Raw genomic sequence first — 18,763 nt, 5'->3', positions numbered from 1 at the left:
TAATAACTGAAACATTAAACACCTGCCCCTCGGTCTCGTTTTCCCATCAGTAAGGTCCTTTTTAAGCCTGCCATAACTATCCCATATACACAGACCTATTCTTACAACAAAGTGTTTACTTGGACATGGTTCTTCTGAGCCCATTTGAGGCTCTTTTTGCTTCTTCTCCACACTTCTAAAGTTAAAGCCATGTAATCGCAAAATAAATTGCAGAGGAAGAAAAGTCAACATGCTGCAAATACTGAAACAGCCCCATGTCCAACAGACCAACCTCCCTGTAGGGGCACGTACGCAATGGGAGCTCCTCCTGGTGCAGGCTGGAGACCTGATGAGTCAGATGATCAGGGAGGGCAGAAGGAAACAGAAGTTAGGCTGCTGGACAGTCTGGAACAAGCCACCTGGAACTGTCAAAACCAAAAATGAAATAAAAGCCAAGCCAGTGCAACTGCTTTACGAGGAAATTTCTTTTTATTAAGTCATGATAGTCTTAATGATATTGCCAGTCCTGACTCTTGAAAGACTCTTCAGAGTACATGAAGCTGGGCAAAACGAAAAAAAAAAACAACCCACAAAACAACAAAAAAGGACCTGATGATCCACGGACCCAAACCTCTACACTTATTATTTAATATAAAATGAGCTTTGCAAAAGATCAGATGGACTCATCTGCCACCTATAGAAACTGGTTTTGCACATGCTCCTATGCTGTGCATTCACCTGAACATGAAATACACTGCAATATGATGCAGAGTGGATACCTCAACTTGGATCTCAACATCCCAGAGCAGAAGACGAAAAAAACAAAAAAAAAACCCTCTACACACAAAAATGGGAATCTAGGATTGTTTAGCACTCACCAGGATCTCTTTGCTGAGAAAGTTCAAAGTTCATTCAGGGTCTTCTGCTCATTAAATTGTCATCTTAATACTGACAGGAGGAGTTATTTTAGATTAGAAGTTAGGACAGCAGCAGATACAGGCTCATAGAAGAAAAAGACCGTAGCTTTTCTTATCAAAAGTTTTGATTACTTGCAGAGTTGATATTTATCACAGTAACTCTACTCTGGAACTTACTACACTAATAGGTCATTTGAAAGCAACCTTCTATAATAAAAACTGTGGCAAGTTCGACCAGTATTTTCAAAGTGAAAGTAACAGCTTCACTTACAAAATCCCACTGCTCTACTGTCCCAGTCTCACGGGTTGGTCTGGGGGAAAAAATCTGGCTGCATGATGAAGTATGAAAACCCCATGGCAAACAGAACTACCAATCATCAGTCTGGAAATGTTTAAACCACTTCAGATCCTCCTGTTCAAGCAATGCAGGAAACACCAAAACATATAATTAGGATAAGAAGAAAAAGATTAAGAAAAGGAAATCTGGAAATTGGTTTGAGGGATTAAAAGAAAACAATCAAATGCTTCCTTCAAGTAGCTACAGAGCCTCAGGCACAGTCTCCAACTCATAAACACAAAGGAACATTATTAACATGCAGAGAATTAAACTTTGAAGTGCTGACCTGAAAACGTGATTAAAACTGCCTGTGACTACAGGTGCACCAATTGCCAATCTGGTTTGCATTTGTAATTTTCCAAGAGACAGTCGTTCCTCTCAAGTTTTCAAAACAAAACTCAAATACTTCAAAGCCATTTGATATCACCACTCCTAATTTAGGATAGATGTCTGAAAATCCCTTCTTGGTCCTCACTCCTGCCTTTTAGAAAATAAGAGAGTTGGATAGAACACCAACACATAGAATCGCTCTACAGACAACAAAATATCCCTGCATCTCAAAATACTTCTGCTTTCCGTGTCCTGGGTAAGCAGAGTACAGAAAGCTTCTTAGCAGATCACATAGCGTACAAGTCCTGAGCCACGGACTTCTCTCAATCTCTGGCAGTGGCGCAGGATATCGATGATCCTATAGAAACGCCTATCCACTTTCAGTTGGTTAAACTCTTTGATATCAGCCTCCACAATAAAAAATGCACCTGGAAAACAAATAAAGACTTTGCTATAGAAATGATTATGTTGTAGGATAATCTAATATTACACAAGTAACAATACAACCTCTTCTTAACAATGCACACTGATGAAAAAAATACAATCAGCAGTAGGACAGCCTCATGTGACCTCAGGAACTTTGTTCTGCTTTCTAAATTTGTCATCAGAAAGATGGATTACCAGCCTTCCCATTAAATTCCACTACCCTGCATTGTCCACAGGGCCCATTCGGCGAGCTCCACCTGTTGTCAGCTGTGTCTACTAACGTCTCTCAACTACTAACATCCATGCTCCTCTATCAGGGTGTAAAGTCTGTAGCAGTCCAAAACGCCACCCAGGACCAGGTACGAGATTTTCCACGGATATGCCAGAAGATGTGGCTAGTAGAAAGTTGATTACAGCACACTTTGAAGAGTCTTGATGCCTAATAGTAAAATTTTTTTCTAGGCCTTGCCCATAGGTGCTCTGCTTTTAGTGACCTCCAAAGCACTGACGTGAGCAAAACCAAAGAGATGCTCAGGGTCTGTCTAAAGACCGTAACACAGCTTTACAAAGAAAGGCACAATGCTTCAGTGTTTCTATCATGGAACACAGCTGAGCAGCAGCGTAATTTGCATCCCAAGTAATTGCTTTGCAATGTCTGAAATGAGCTGTGGCCTGATGATGTCCTTTCAGCAGGCACTCAAGTTCTGGCATTGGCCCTTTGCAGATAGAAGGACAGAGCCCTGCATACATCAGAGCTATGCAGCCCACCATCCCCTTGACTTCCATCAGACTTAGAAAAGAGTAATTCTTCATTAATTAAGGAAATGCAAGAAAAAGACTAATCACTTGGAACATCCTCCTCCTTATGTCTCTAAGAAAACGTCACAGGAAGGTCCTGCATCAGAGCTGGCAGCCCATCCCTTCTTGTACTTGATTAACTACTTCTAACAGGCAATTCTCATTATTAAGTACTTGTAAGAAACCAAGGCCTTGACTGGAGTGAAAGCATTTAAAATTTAAAAACAGAACCCCAAGAAAGTCCCCACAAGCTAACAGCAGACACCAGGAAGGCAGGCAGGAATTATTCTAAGCACAGCTACATTCACTGTGATTTCACATTCAGTCTTTATACACTGCTCAGATAGGAGATAATTATAGATCTAGTAAAAAGACTGTAGATTTAATGCTTCCTGTAACATGGCATAAGGTTTTAACGATGCATCTGCATAAAACCGTAAGAAAGAAAAGCAATTATCTTTAAAGGGAGGAAGTAGAAGGAAATAACACATTCTTCTGTAGTATCATGCTTCCAAGTCATACATGCAAGAAGTCACAAGGCCAGGGGTGTTCCGAGATTGGAAAAAGAGGATAGCATTCTCCCTCCTTTTACACTGGAAGTAAGGCAGAGGCAGCATCATCAACCAAGTTATTGGAAAGTCCTTCCTGCTTAACTAAGGAGAAAGTAGCTGATGCTAGCTGGAAAGCCCCAGCTGCCAAGAAAGCTTTTATTTATTAAACAAATACAATGTAGCTTTACACAGGCACATCTGTGTTTTCCTGTAAACATCTCATCTTTAAATTTCACCTTATGAGTGGTTTAGCAGGATACACACTCCACTATGAAGGAGCAACCAAGGACATAATGGCCATTTAGAACTAAGGTCTCAGAGTGCCATTTATAAGCGTAGTCTTCCCCAAAATATTGCATAGCCAGAGCTGAAGAATTAGGAGATCAGTTTCTCACAGACTGGGCTGTTCTGAGAGCTGGTGACACAGATTCTAGTAGAATCTTCCAGAGACAGCAACTGTCAAAAGCTGGAGGTCTTCCCCTAGATGAACTATGCTGGATCTCAGCAGAGCTTTCAACACTGCCAATTCACATACAGATGAGAAGTGGAAAGTTTGTTTACTAGGAAAAGAAAAAACTTGCATAACTGATTAAAAACGTAACTACAGTTGGACAGAGACCATTTGCAATCACCAGTAACAGGGTGATACACCTGAACAGTGTTAGGAACCCAGGGATAATCTGCAAATCAATTTCGGTCTGTTATACCTGGGGGAGCACCAGAATGTCCTCAACCTGTGCAGAATATGATTTCTTCTTGTATTTGCCCAGAATTCAGGACAGCAACATTCAGCATAGCAGGACCATTTTTATGAAGAAACCACAGCTGGAAAAAGGGCAGTGGTTTGGTTGGAAGGAGTAGGTGAAGGCACTAAATAACTAGCTAAACTGAACTACCTTACTGTGTGGAAGGTTACCCTGATAAACCTGGCAGCATCTTTTCCGATCAGAAGAAGTGGTCAGCTGGCAATCAGCCCAGGCTGAGAAACTGTGGGAATCCTAAGCAGACACACACTCACAGTAGAAATTTAAGCAAACAAATCAATGAATGCACAACCTCATCCTGAAAAATGCAATGGATAAAGACATTTAATCATTTTGTGCAGGCCAGATAAGAACTGTCTGACAGGCTGCCAGACCTCTTCTTTAGACTTTCTAGATGATTAGTCACAACAAAAAACAAAAAACCCTCTCTCTCTCTCTCTCACATGCTGAATGTCCTAGTTTCCTAACTAAGCTTTCCAACATAAACAAGAAAATCAAGACTGTCTCTCAGGTACTTTTAGAAATTAAAACCCTCAATTTTTCAGACTTTTAAAAAATAATACTTTCTGGTATAAAATTATCTCTGACTAGCTGTAGCTTTCTCAAGCTGCTAGAATGGCTCCTTCACTGCAGCCGAGGCTGCGATGGATCACAGTGCAGTCTAAGCAGCATTCCAGGCCTAGGAGGGCCCTTACAGTGTTTAGTCTCTCCTCTGTAGCCACAGGCTCCAAGTCCTTACTATCATCCTGAGGACAGGAACAGCTAAACCAAAAAGATACTTTAAGTTAAAAATGAAGAAGCAAGCCTTTTAAGAAATCCTAGATTAATATAAACCACTCTTAGACTGAAGCAAAATTTGTCTAGAGAAAAGCCGAACTATCAGAGCTCAAATCAGAAGTCAGTTACGTGAAGTAGTCTGGCTGCATGTCTTTAATATGGTGCTTTAACATGCTAAAATCCTTTACAACACTGACTTTCATACCACACGTTTACCCCACAGGTCTCAAAACAGTGCCAGGCATGTCCATCATATCAGTCGCTTTCCTACAGAACAGCTGCGTTTAGAATCTAGAGTTAGTGATGTTATCACCGCAATATAACATTGAGAGACTCTTGATTAGCAACAAATCCAAAGGAAGGCAGAAAAAGTCATAGTTTGTCATAAGGTGACTCCCGAGTACCCAGTGAATGCTCAGGACAGAATGTTCTTGCATTCTGTTCAGGGCAAAAATTGAGAGGCCAAGGTGTCAGAAAACATCTCTTTCTGTGAGGCAGAAGAAAATCTGCTCTACATTTTACATCCGAACTTTGGAAACATGAGGGTATTCTAAGGACATTGCCAAGCTTGACATGTGCAGTACACCCCTCCAGGAATAATTACATACTTGCTCTCAAAAGGAAAGGAATGTCAAAAAGGAGATTTTAATATTAGAGATTTACTGTGCCACATATCTTTGGAAAAACTAAGCTGTAAGTACAACTTGCTTTTAAATTGAGAGAAAGACATTTTGGTGCATTTTTGTTCCCTCTATGCTTTTAAGAGGAGAAAGCTTCTTAAATTATCAGACATCCCTGTCTCTTCCACAAACCCACTGCAGCATGACTGATTACCCTTATTTCCCAACTTCAGAACAAATTTTTAATACCTCATGTCCTTTCTAGCTTAAAAATTGAAACCACAATTTCTAGTTTGGTTATCAAACTAGGAGTTTCCAGAACTTATGGCGATTCCAAATTAAATCTTTGTACACTCAAACACACCATGAAAGTGACATGTTTTCAGGGAAAACATAAAAAAGTATCCATATCAGTTATAGGAAAACTGTTCAGTCAAAACAATAACCCCTTGTTGCTACACTGTATGACTTTATCTAGAAGAGGTGACAGGATCTTATACTGACTATGCAGTTCTGTACAGTAAGAAGACATTAAGATATACATAAGATATAGTCCTTACGGCCTAGAATCTGATCTGGAAATGAACTTTATTTCTGTTCTCCTCCCCTTACATCAAAGGGCAACCAGAACTTTGATTGTTCCAGACAGTCAAAGTGTTGCTCATCCCCAGTAGTGGACAGGAATTCTTTAGGGCCAAATCTGATTTAGACTGTGGCACCCTGTGCTGGTAAGGAAGGGAAAGCCCTGCTAAGTCTAAAGATTATTAATTATTTTTCCTGTTCTCTGCCTGAGAATAAGCAATGCCAGGTTTTCAAAAATTTTTCAGGACTGACAGTTTTAAACACTCCCACAGGTTAGACCATTCCACCAACTACCAGAATGCCTGGATAGACGATTTTCTGAGAAAAAGATGCTGTAAGTTACACTATAACATGAAAAGCATGTGCTGTCATTAGTTCATCATTCAATATTTTCTCCAGTACTTTTAATATTTTCTCCAGTACTTTTATACTTGTGCAGCAATATCCAAGTGTTTTGAGTTTGGTACTAACGGGGGAGGGGGACGACGATGACGGGACGGGAATACCTTTTGTATCCTTTGTGTCTTCTTCCAGGAACCTGTGATAGAGTTTTCTTACTGCTCCATTCATAGATTTCAAAGGCTGATTCAAGATCTTGTATTTGCACACCACAGCCTTGTTCATCGCTTCAACAACTGTATTAATGTGATCATATGTTAAACGACCTTTCATATACCTACAAATAGAAATAAAAATCAGTAACCAGAAAGTCACACAGTTCCATGTTTATTTTTCTCTTTCGGCAGCCTTAACTGAACATGCTATTCCTAGTTAGAGGCAGTTTCTTCTGCTTTGTGTTAATGAATAAGCGTTGTCATTAATTTTGTTCATTTCCCTGATTGTTTTAATAATCTTGAAGGTAAAAAAGCCATGATAAAACCTAAACCAGAAAGATGAAACATTAGAAAGCTAAGTTAAAAAGTAAAAGATATCCAGTGCTTAAGCTCTAACGAGCCTTCCAAAATGGAATAAAAGTTGCTTTTATAGCATATCCCTTAAACTACAAACAGAAAAAACAAGCAACTTTGCAGCAAACATAGCATGAGTCAAAACTGAAATGAAATGTTTCTGCTTAAGAGGGCAATTTGGTTCATGTGATAACCATAAATAACCTGTGTTTAAGCTTACAGCCATTCCTTTGTGGGTTTTCTTAAGAAATACCAGTTTTGTGTTGGTTCTTACATTTTATTATGCAGCCGACTGAGCTACACAGACACAGTTCTGCACTACCAACATCCACTTCTGAACTTTCAGAGCATTTCATAAAACTAGTACTAAAATAATAAGACCTGCTGATAACAGCCTAGAGGTACAGGAAGCACAGAGATAAAAACAAAGTGATGTGGAAATATTAGAACACTGGAATACCTGCAATAAGGCTATTCAGTATTTATAGATGTAAAGGCACAAATTCAGGGAAAAGGAAACGTGCTACAAACTGAGAAGCCATTATTTAAAAATTAAATCTGAAACTCATACGTTGAGTAGTAAGCTAAATACAAAACAAAACCCCAGAAAGCACTTCAGTAAAAGCCAGGGCAACCTCGCAGCTTGAATTCACGACTTGAATTCAGGCTCCTTCATTTTTTGGACTGAGTAATTTGGTGGAAGAAAGCAGGCACTGCTCACCTGAAAACTGTGAAAGCTACAGGAAAGACTATTTGAAAGCCTCAAGTAAACGCAGACTCAAAAAAAATAATCTTATTGAAACAAGTGTGCCAGGGAACACACTGAATCTAGAGTCTTGATAACAATTTAGCCTTAAAAGAGAATTTTCTCCTTTTTGCAGAAATGTTTGTCCTTGTCCCCAAAATGCCATTTAAGAAAAGTTATCCCTACACAACAGAGTTCAGATGAGGATTTCTATTAATCAGGTCCTGATGGTAGGGGAAAAAACCCCATGGCTTTCTATTCCAGAAATTTGGGATATTTCAGCTGGAGGCATTTTTTGCTTTTAGCAAGCCTGATTTCTTTTCCTGTCTCAAAACAGACTGGTAAGTCAAGACTGTAAGTTTTCAGAAACCAATAGCTGGGTCAAATAAAAATAGCATTTATCATTATATTGACTTGGCAGTGCCGAGTTAACAGTTGGACTTGATGATCTTAAAGGTCTTTTCCAACCTAATTGATTCCATGATTATTTTTCCTTTTAAGTGTAACCCTACCTTCCATCTTAGGAAATGATGGCTCCTTTTTTTAAAAAAAAGTCAAGTTCTCAAAACAAGAAGAGAACCCATCCATTAGCTAACATATTTCTGTCTATACAACTAAAATGAATTTTCAGACAAGAGCTTTGGGTTTTCACCGATTAGTTCTGATCTTCTCAACATATAAATAAAAAGACTTAATTAGCTGTATTCATTTAATTTACCAGTTTGACAGTATTGCATATAAAGTATTTGAAGCTACTATGTTTCATGCTGTGGAACATTTAAAATTTCAAAACATCTCTGTCAGTCTCAGTTCTGCAAGAGCACACTCTCCCAAACCTACATTTGCCACCCAAATTGGCATGACAGGGTCTAAGAAAAGCCACGCTTACTTACGTAGGAACAGATTCAAATTCTTCCACAGTGACTAAGGGTACTGTTTTAATAAGCCTTGGCTCTTCTGTAGGTTTCTTTGCATGGTTGGGTTTTACAACTTCTGTTTGTTCTTGAAATTTCAGAGTCAGACCAGTGATGCTGTAAAAAGAATGAAGTGCATAAATAGCAGATAAGTAGTAAGAAGAATGCCATTATATTATCAAGTCTGCTTACTCTCAGACCTAAGTTCCTACCCATCTGCTAGGCTGGATGAACACAATTCATGATCTTTCCTGGAAGAAAAATAAAGAAAGCCTACTCCATTTTAAATTGCATACTTTAGCTGAATTCATTACAGCTCTTCATTTCTCTGCTACAGAGGTGGCTAGCAGGTGAATTGGAAGCAGTCCAAATGCAGCACAGAGCAGTTAAGAATTCAATGTACCATTACATTTCACAAAACACGAGGCCTTGCTTTTTATCAGATGGACCACAGCACAGAGCTGCACCTGACAGGCAGATTTGAAATACTTCACAGCTCTTTGAAACAAGTTCAAATCTTGGAAAGCCTGACTCAACCAATAATCTTTTGAAGCAAAGAAATTCAACACCATCCAGCAGGCTGGGATTTTTTTTTTTTTTTTTTTTTTTAGGCTAGATCCCAAAAGCCAAGGAATTTCCTGCTTTGAGTGATTATTAAAGCATTATTTTTATAAATTCACCCTTCCTCCAAACACTCAGCTTAGAGCCTCAAACCCCGAGTTATTTGCCAGCCACCCACCTAGCTGCTCTCCTGCTCATTGGCGGGAGGACAGCAAAGAGGATACATTTGGCCAAACCCACTGTCAGCTGAATACAAGGACATTATTGGGCTGAGATGTGCAAAGAAATAACTGAAGCAGTACCAAGCTGACCTGTCACAAAGATCTGATCCTCTGCTTTGATCTAACCTTCCCACAAGGAGTCACCTTTGTTTAACAGGCATTGATCGGCACAGCAGTGACCCATCTGTTGACCCACTGTGCCATGCCGCAATGCAGTGCCCTTCTGAAATCCAGGACATCAACAGTTAAACTAACCCAGATGTAAACATCTGAAAAAAACAAGGTGAGGCCCTGCTCAAAACTAATCCTGGCACCCTGGAGCTAGCACTAGTGGCAGGGAAGGGAAAGGGAAAGGTGGGGACTTTTGGTGGTGTTGGAGGCAGGTTTGAAACAGTGACCGAGAGAGGTGAGAGAGGCGAGTTCACGTCTTAAAACTTCACTCCTCCCATACACTCCAGTCTCCTGCCATCCTCCTCACTGCAACAAACATCTTATCTTTTCTAGATGATTCCTCCCCATGAGGTACTTCTGCTTTGGGTTCCCACCCACCACCTTGCCTCTACATTGCTGCTGTGAGATGGTACATATGCAGTTCACTGTTGAGCTGGACCATGAAAACAAAGAACTGAAGTATTCAAAAATCTGGCTTTGGTGTGGGGAGAAACTGCTCTCTCAATAAACACCTGGAATACTTAAGATACATTGAACATGCTTTTTATTTCCGTGAGATTCCTCTGGTAAACAAGAACATTAAAACCAAGAATACAGGAGAGAAACAACAGCTAAAGTCATGAATTGTTCGATTTGTCTGTGTGGGCGTTTTCATTCTGAGATTTGAAGGCCTGCCTCACCAGTGTTCAAGTGCTTGCTCTGCTTTCTGCATTACTTGTCTCATGATAACAACTCAACAGACAATCAGTACTCAGTTCCTCAAGCATTTTGGGATGTAGAGGAACAGAAATGGAGAAGGTCAGTGGAGAAAGGCTTGGGGAAGAGGACTGAAGGCCTGTTTACAGTGATACAGATGGATTCTGACCAATTACGGTCTGTCCTGCACTTGCTCAATCCTCCACTGTATCACACAGTGAAAACCAAGAAGTGATAATGTGGGGAGAAAGGAGACAGGGTGCTTTGACAAACAGCATTAACCTATCAATGTATTATTCCCAGGACAAAACAACACAAACTGAGACTGACAGAACAGCAGTTGTAAGCTGGTAGAGCACAATCTGTAGAAAATTATTAGAAAAACTTGCTTAGTTTTACATGTGTGGTTCTGTCTAGAAAGGGAAGGACCAACTGAAGTCGTATCACAGTTAACTTCTTGATCAAAACCAGGACAAGTCTGGAAGGGAAACCGATATCCCAAAGAATCTTTTTGGTATCAGAGGTGACACAGTCACTAAACAAGCCTCATTTGTGTCTGATTTCCAGGAGCTAATGTAAACTTAAGACAAAGGATTTTCCTAAATTAAGGAAGTTACAAAAGGAAGGCAGAGCCCCAGTGACAATTTCTGAAGAACTTCCATTCTTTCACACACACACACACACACAGAAAACAAGATCCAAATTGAAAAGGAGTAAGACATCTCTGGACACGTTTTTAGGAGGCTGTTTCCTAAACTGAAGGTTGTCTAAAGGGTTGCATTCAGAAAAAAAAGCTTCTGCACAAGTCATCTCTTTACAGGCTAAGACTAGTCCACGTTTCCATACAAGCAGTACCTATACAGATCAGAACACTGCTACACACTATCTAAAATTAGTTAATTTTTCTCTTCTGTACCCCAATTTTGCTGGAATACACCAGTAATGTTTCCAGCCTGAGGCTTGTCTGGCATTAGGAGCAAGACTAGGTAATGCTGATAGATTCAGGGCACATACTGGAAGCACTGAATTCGAATAGATTGATGCATTGCCTTCTGGCAAGCTATGAGGGTAGAAGCAAGTTGGGGGATCTTCAGATGTTACTCTAAAATTAGAGATACCCATCTGGCATATCCCAGCACCACTGAAAAATAAAAAACAATTCTAACAGGCCAAAGAAAGAGCTGACCACTCCAAGAAACCTAGTCAGAGTTATGTCTTAGAAACCTTCTGAATAATAGCTATTGTTCCACATACTTGTGTTTCATTCTCTCACTTGAGCTACTTTATTCTGAACAGCTTCTTAGTGCAGCCCTTTCTCAAAGGCAAGTGGATGTCATTGCCAGCTAAAATAAATGCCAGGCTGCTGCATGGAAATGAGAATAAAATTACCACAAGCATAATTCAAATCTCCACAGACAGATGACTGAGTTAGAGGAATTTATTTTTGTTAAATGGTATTTGTAAGGGCAGTGTTGAACTTTAGTCCTAGTGACCCAGCACTTGGATCACTAACCTACTCTTCAACCCTTAGGTGCCACAGCTATCAAATCAGCGTGCTCACAATTCTAAAGCAAGGAGTGCTCAGATTTATAGAAGAACAAGCTTTCTACCATCTTGTCATATCTGCCACTGGAAACTTCCATCTGAACAACTTAATATTTTACAGGTTTTACCCAAGGGATTTGTTAGGGTGTTATCCCAAGCCTGGTGGTGAACAGTCAAAAGCAAACTTCAGAATCAATACATATAACAACCTTGGCTCCCAGAAGTTCACAGTTAATATACACTAAAAGGAGTACAGCTGTATTGTAGTGCTGCAGCTGGACACTGCCAGGAGCAGCCCGCTATGTCCATGCTCACGTACTACCTACCAGCTCCGAGTCAGTTTAGGCAGACAGGGAGGAATGTGTTCACAGAGGTACAGTGCTTTACGTAGATCCCCCTCAGCTGACTTCTGGAGCTTCTGAAATTGACATTAAGACTTCATCAGAAATCTGAAACTATTAATGTCAAGCAAGTAAAATTAGTTTAGTATTAGGGCAACGCTAAAATACCTTCCACCTTGATTAAGAGGTGTTCTTTTCTCTCTCTCTCCATCATCTTGCCTCCCTACCCCCTAATTTCCCAAGAGCAACTAGTAAAACTCAGATAAACAAAGCTAAGAGTGCCCTCTAAGTGTCAGAGAAAACTGAGTGGGTAAGAAGTACACCTTTAGCAATATACCTCAGCAGGTCTGGGCAGGGGAATGGCGGTGGTGATAAGATACTACAGGAAACTCATCTACATTCCCCACACAACACTTTCACAAAAGACTTAACACATGAAGGCACTGCAAACACACAAGTAGAACAGATAAATATTCTAATTAAAGAGTTTTAATAGCTATTGCAAGAATGTAAAAATAGAACTACCCTTTAGATCACAGTATCTATTATGACACAGACATGCTTCCAATGTGTAAACCTTGAAAAATAAAATCTTGACAGATCATCATGTTGGAGAGCTGCTTAATTAAACTATCAGTAAGCCTGTTCCAAGCCCGTTTCTCTTGTTAACCACATATATCCAAACCTATCAATAAGGATCTAGAAAATAACAACTACACACTTATCAAAGTTGCCTCTAGAATCTTTCAGTATTTTACGAACAGGAAAAAAAAGATTACTTTTAGCGAATTCTTCAGTTTTTCTTGTTCTTCAACTTCTGTTTCCATTTTATTCAGGAGACCATGCAAAAGAATTATCTCACGTCCTATTTTAGAGAACATATACCTGAGGGATGGCTCTTGACCTGTCAAAGAGAGAACGTTAAGCCAAAAAAGCCAGAACACCTCCAACGCAAAACCAAAATCCCACTTCCCACCCCTTCACAAGCAGTGTTTATGTACTAACACTATGCTTCCCAACCACCGTATCTTCCCATGAGAAGCAGCAATGTTTGCTAGTCAAACTGCCAACCTCCTACTCTATACAGCCAACAGCGTTCAAAGCTGCTGAAAGAATGAAGGCCTCTCTCCAGCATGAGGCTGGAAAGCACTAAGCTGTACCCACTACCACCGCAGGTTGCAGATAGAGGACACAGGTCTTAAACACAGCTTCACTTTCACAGCTGCTTGGCTATAGCACCCTGCTCTCTCCTTCATGACCTCACACTGTTTAGGGCTATAGCTCCTCTTCCAACAGGTTTGCCTAGACGACCAACTGACCTTCCCAACCAACATTTCTATGATCCTGTGTAACTTCTCTTTGTGCCTATGAAAGGGTAAGAGATGAATCTGAAACATTCCAATCAATTTCAGTATGTCAGTTTAAATAAGTCTGTTGCCCACTGCCACAGCCAGCCACTCCTGGAATGCTAGGACAAGACACCTGTATAAACTTTCACCTGTGCCTTTGCACATTTTTGTGATTAGGCTTGACATAATTGCTTAACATACTTGGCAGCATATTTTTTCTTCTCCTATTAGGAGCTTTCGCTACCAAGTACATAAAATACAGGGTACATTCACCAACAGTCTTCAAGCCCCTCTGAGCAACACACTTTCACTCAGCCTACGTTCTCTGCTTGGCACCTAGTTCCCTGATAATGCTCCCATTTTGTCATCCTTGCTCACTTTATTGTTATTCTCTACATTTTCCTGGATTCCCGCTTCATGGTACATTCCTTGTCTAATTAGAGCATTGCCATTTTCTGCAAGGAAGTGCAAACCAAAAGCCACTCTTAATTTCTTTTACCTATCCTTCTTAAAATAAGAGTATTTTTAATTTTTGAAATCTTCTTGTTGATGTGAAGGCATAAATCTTCCAGGCCTGAGGACACCCTGTGCTCCATCACCACACTGAGGGGAAACAGAATAAGACTTCAGTTGCAAACACTAAGCACACAAGCAGAATTTTAAAAAAAGACCCTGATCTCTCACACAACCAAATGGAACCTAAGTGAAGCAGTAAATGTAGTAACCACCTTCTATTTTAGCAAACTGCATGCAGGAGAGAAAGCGCAGTGACCAGCATTAAACAAGACAAAGCAATTCCCCTGAACTCTGGAGATAAACGCAGTGTAATATCAGTACAAGGATTCCTCATCAAACTGGGTAAGTCTTTTATTATATTAAGGCGTTAACTACTAAAGGAATTGGAAATTTACTGCAATGAGCAAGAAATATGGTTTATATGGTTCTATAAGGCTCTCTCAGGGAGACTGCAGCTAAAGAGGTGTTTTGATCTTTTTTTTTTTAATGACCAGTACTTAAACAAAAAGAAACGTGCACTTGCTTGCTAGAAGAGTATGCACGCACAAAAGGCAGCATTATACATGGGTTACCCTTATATAAGTACAAGTATTAACTGTATTATAGAAAATAACAGACGAAGACGCGCCGCCACCGGGCAGCCCTCAAGGCCGGCCCGGCGGGCCCGGCGCTTCCCGCGCTCACGCTGCTCCCTCTGGCGGCCAGCACCTGGAAACAAACCTTTTATTTTCCTTGTCGTTCTAAAGTACCACGAACTAGCACGCTTGCTGCATTAGTTATTCAAGATTCGCCCATTTCCACACCCTCCGTACCACAGGAGAGTCAAGGGGAAAGGAATCCTCTACAGCCTGCACCAGCCCCCGGCCACTCGCGCTCCGTTTTGCCTCACGTCCTGCGACCCGACCCGAGTTCTCCTCCCGCTGCGCCCCGCTCTCACCGCTGCGCCGACCGGAGCCGGCTCGCTCGGGGCGCTGAAGAAGAGACCGGATCCCCGCGGCACGGCTCCGCCGGCTTCTGGCGGCACCGGCGGTTCGAACGCGCCGCGCCCGCCCAGCCGTTGGAGAGCTCAGGCGCCTGCGCGGCCGCGGCGGGCGGGAAGCGGGCGGGAAGCGGGCGGCACTGCTGGGGGGAAGCGCAACGGCTGAGGTGGAGCTCCCGGCCGCGCGGGCAACTGGGATTCCAACGTAAAAAAAAACCAAGGCCACAGCATTTATTAATTGGTTACATAAATTCCGTTTATTTCGGCGTTCAACAGAAGACAAAGCCCTCAATAAAAGTTGTCACTTTTCAACATAAACATACTCATGCTGGTACATCTTATAAACTATCAGCCATTGGGGGTTTTGGTGTTTTTTTTTTTTTAAATTGGGTTAGTTGGGGTTTTGGCTGGTTTGTTTTTTTTGTCGGGTGGGATATATAATTGGGTGGGATAAATAAACAGCTTACACTTAGCCCAAACTCCTCTCTTCTAATTAGCTACAAAGGTTTATTGCTAAAGGTAGACTGCTTATCTCTCCAAAGAAAGAAAATGAGCAAAACATCTTCTTTTCCACAATTCCCTAACAAAGAATAGCTCATAGCTCCCTCCCTCCCCAGGAACCCCGAACCCCCTGAAGAACCAAAACAGATTAACATACAAATGAGATAAAAGGCCATTTCTGAAGCAGTGATGCAACCCTAGAAGTGACTGCATTCAGCAAACCTCAGAGGAGAAAGGAAAAGTAACAAAGCACGAGTCGCCAGACAACAGTGAAATAGCTCAGTACAAGAACGCATCATCTTAACGTTTTTAGCAGTGAGAAGTGGCCAGACCTTCAGCAGCGCCGGGAAGGCTGTGCTAGCCCCCCCTGCCCCCAGCCCCGTCTGCACGACCGCACCGAGTCAAGGTAGCTCCTGTCTCTCAGCATCGCAGTAACTCTGGCAACTTCTACGTTGTTCAAGAGTAGAACATGTCTCAAGAACATGTCTTCTTCTCAAGAAGAGACATGGTCTTTGTGTAGACAAACCATAAAAGCATCAGTACAAGAAAAAAAAAATACTCAAATCCCCTGCTTCATAAGCAATTTTTAATGTCAAATAATAATTTAAAAAAAACAACAAGCTAAAGAGAGATGTCCTGAGCTAAAAAGCTCAAAACACACATCCCCCTCCTACCCTGGGAATGTTCACATTTGCTAGCTGCTTCAAAACTCATCTCAAATTCCTCTTCTAGACTTTCAACATCGGGTTGTCTTGCACCAACAACCTCTGCTGGAAACTGAATTACAACATATGACCATGAGAAGGAGGAAAAAAAGAAAAAAAAAAATTATGATTTTAATAGAAGCACCATCAGATATAGAGAAAAAGTACTCTAACTCCTCATGTTTATGAAGAATATTTGAACCTGGCATTCTAAAGTTTCTTTTGATTACGCATGCCATGGGAATGATCTGACACTTGTGCAGACAACTGAAACCACTCCTGCTGTCTCAGTTCAGCGATCGAAAATACCATTTCTTTTCCATGGTTTAAGGGTAGAGGAAAGAACTTCGGAAGAAAGATTATTTCTGGAGTCTGTTACACCATCTGGTGCTATCTAAAGTCACAAATCCAAATCTACAATAACCTACATAAAGTTGTGGTATATACAACATCAGGGTACATTACTGTGGGGCACTGAATATTGAAATTGCCATTTCACATCACCCACAAGAAACCTTCCCAAATCAGTACACAACGTTCTTCCCACCTCATATACATAAAGTAAAATACTTAGCAAGAAGGTCATAAATTGTCCTTTAGCATTCATCTTTACAAGTCTATTTTATCATCAGGAAGCAAAAAAAAAAAAAAAGTGATCTTTGCATTTTATTAAGCAAACACCCCCGAGTAAAGAGGCTGATATCCACTGTCTTCTCTCCTGCAAGTAAGCACGCAGACACTCAGCATGCCAAAGAACTGAAAAAGAGAGTGCACAAGAGATTTAGTTTTGCTGTATCTTTTTGTTTCAGTCATCAGGCTCAATGCCTATGTTAGACTTCTTCCCCATAGCAAGAACATTTATATTAAAAAACACTTTAAAAACACACCTACAGAAAGTGATTTATTTGCATATCAATTTCCAGTAATAGTTCCACCTCAACATTTTCCTCCCTGGTTTCTCCCATTAATTTGTACATACACATACCTTATTGTGGGGAAAAATTTTAGTGAAAGTATGGGATTATTCTGGACTTAAAATTAGGTCTACAAAATATATAAGCATATAAAATATGCAAATAAAGATAGCACAGAATATACAAAGGCAATCTTTGGAGACAATCACAGGAGAGATCATGATGGGAGAGTTCATCACACATAGTAATGGGACATGTAATGGGAGCTTGGAACTCATCACTTTTATAGAGGGAAAGGAAATGATGGAAACCTCATCACTGAGCAATTTATGCCCATGAGATCAAATACTGTAAACAATGATCTCTCTGCTAGGGCCAAAATTAAGAAAAGGAAAGTTTAATTAAGTCGAGTCCCAGTCCTGAGCTGACATCTGGACAGACTGGCTTCTGCCTTGAGTGCAGGAGTGGGGCATTAAACTGCAAATGTTCTGCACGGATTAAACTTACAGCCACTCTTTTACAGAGAGCAGATAGTCAAAGAAAAAACACTCTGCTGTTACTAGATGGTTCAAACCACTGCCAACAAGGAACAGGTTACTAATCTCGGAGAACAGGTACGGGGAACAATGACAAACCACCAGGCTTATGGGTCAAACCTTCACAAAGCTATGTAGGCATTTCTTTGATGTGTCAATTGTGAGGAGTTTTCCATCAGAGCATTTCAAATCTAATTTTCACCCACAAGATGATCTGTTTTCACATTTAATTTAATTCAGTCTTGTTAATCTATAAAAAGGCCCGCTGGTTTCACTCCTGTTCATATTTCTAATCCATTTTGATTCCAAGTCTTCAAGCACAGGACTGTTCATTGGGTTATATCTAAAAACAAACTTTAATGAGGATTTTTTAAAAATTCTAGTTAAATATAGAAAAAGTTGTTTTAATAAAGAATTCTAGATCCAGGCCTTTTAGCACACCTACCTTTTTGTACCTCCTACTAAAGGACCAAGATGGATTCTCAATTGACTTGCCATCCCAAATCCCCTACTAGCTTTTTGGATAACCCCCTCATCACTGGGCAGACAAAATGGAGACAAGTAAGAAAACAAGTGAGGAACAGAAGACCCGGTCTACTTCACAGCCAGAAAAAGACTGTAGGCTAACAAGACATGGTAGAAGAGAAAGCCCCGAGATCGAAGGGCAAACAGTATTATTTTTCACAAGGGAAGCGACAGAAACATTTACCTTTACAATGGCAAACCCCAGGATTACAAGCATGGCGTAGCTGATAACGCCCTGCAGCCCAGACTCCAGCTCATCTGCACAGCCCTGCCATGAAAGAGATAGCATGAAAACAAGTTAAAACATGTTAATACAGCTGGACTTTTAAAAAAATATTTTTCTCCCCAACCCTTCAAAGGAAGCAGGATCTTGCAAGGCCTGTCTAACCAACCACTGCAGACCTGAGGGCTTTCATTCTTGTCTTCCAGAGCAAATGGCTTTTTGTTCTCCTCTAGCTTGAGAGGCACTGACAAACCACAATTCACTGACATTTTGCTGCTTCTCAGTCTCCTCTAGCTCAAGCGACTTAAAGATGTGCCCAAAACCAGAGCCAGG

At 40.8% G+C, this 18,763-nt stretch overlaps 2 protein-coding genes and 1 long non-coding RNA gene across 5 annotated transcripts in view; 1 reads left to right on the top strand and 2 right to left on the bottom strand.

The window, feature by feature from the left end:
- Positions 1 to 454: 454 nt before the first annotated feature.
- Positions 455 to 15,248, bottom strand: LOC121081443 (spindle and kinetochore-associated protein 1-like). 3 transcript variants are annotated; one of them, XM_040580483.1, is made up of 7 exons: positions 14,986 to 15,248; positions 14,032 to 14,135; positions 12,963 to 13,087; positions 12,169 to 12,260; positions 8,628 to 8,765; positions 6,588 to 6,757; positions 455 to 1,991 (listed from the first exon to the last, which is right to left on the bottom strand). In XM_040580483.1, the coding sequence occupies exons 2-7, from the start codon at positions 14,126 to 14,128 to the stop codon at positions 1,843 to 1,845; spliced, it is 771 nt and encodes a 256-aa protein (XP_040436417.1). In that variant the 5' UTR covers positions 14,129 to 14,135; positions 14,986 to 15,248; the 3' UTR covers positions 455 to 1,842. The 3 variants fall into 3 exon arrangements, with proteins under 3 accessions (XP_040436417.1, XP_040436415.1, XP_040436416.1); XM_040580481.1 differs by lacking the exon at positions 14,986 to 15,248 and adding an exon at positions 14,861 to 14,882; XM_040580482.1 differs by lacking the exons at positions 14,032 to 14,135; positions 14,986 to 15,248 and adding an exon at positions 13,911 to 13,998.
- Positions 15,248 to 16,917, top strand: LOC121081446. Its single transcript, XR_005825700.1, has 2 exons — positions 15,248 to 15,990; positions 16,027 to 16,917. It is a non-coding gene; the product is annotated as an uncharacterized LOC121081446 (long non-coding RNA).
- LOC121081445 (tetraspanin-36-like) overlaps positions 16,352 to 18,763 on the bottom strand; it is a 19,783-nt gene continuing 17,371 nt past the window's right edge. The window contains exons 6-7 of the mRNA XM_040580484.1: positions 18,392 to 18,475; positions 16,352 to 16,988 (exon numbers count right to left, since the gene is read on the bottom strand). Of these exons, the coding sequence (XP_040436418.1) occupies positions 16,902 to 16,988; positions 18,392 to 18,475 (171 nt within the window). The 3' untranslated portion in view covers positions 16,352 to 16,901. The remainder of the gene's footprint in view (positions 16,989 to 18,391; positions 18,476 to 18,763) is intronic.

The sequence above is a fragment of the Falco naumanni genome, chromosome Z, assembly GCF_017639655.2.
Source record: "Falco naumanni isolate bFalNau1 chromosome Z, bFalNau1.pat, whole genome shotgun sequence".
Lineage (NCBI taxonomy): Eukaryota > Metazoa > Chordata > Aves > Falconiformes > Falconidae > Falco > Falco naumanni.
Note: the sequence above shows the minus strand (reverse complement) of the source record. Positions and strands in the feature narration are given on the sequence as shown.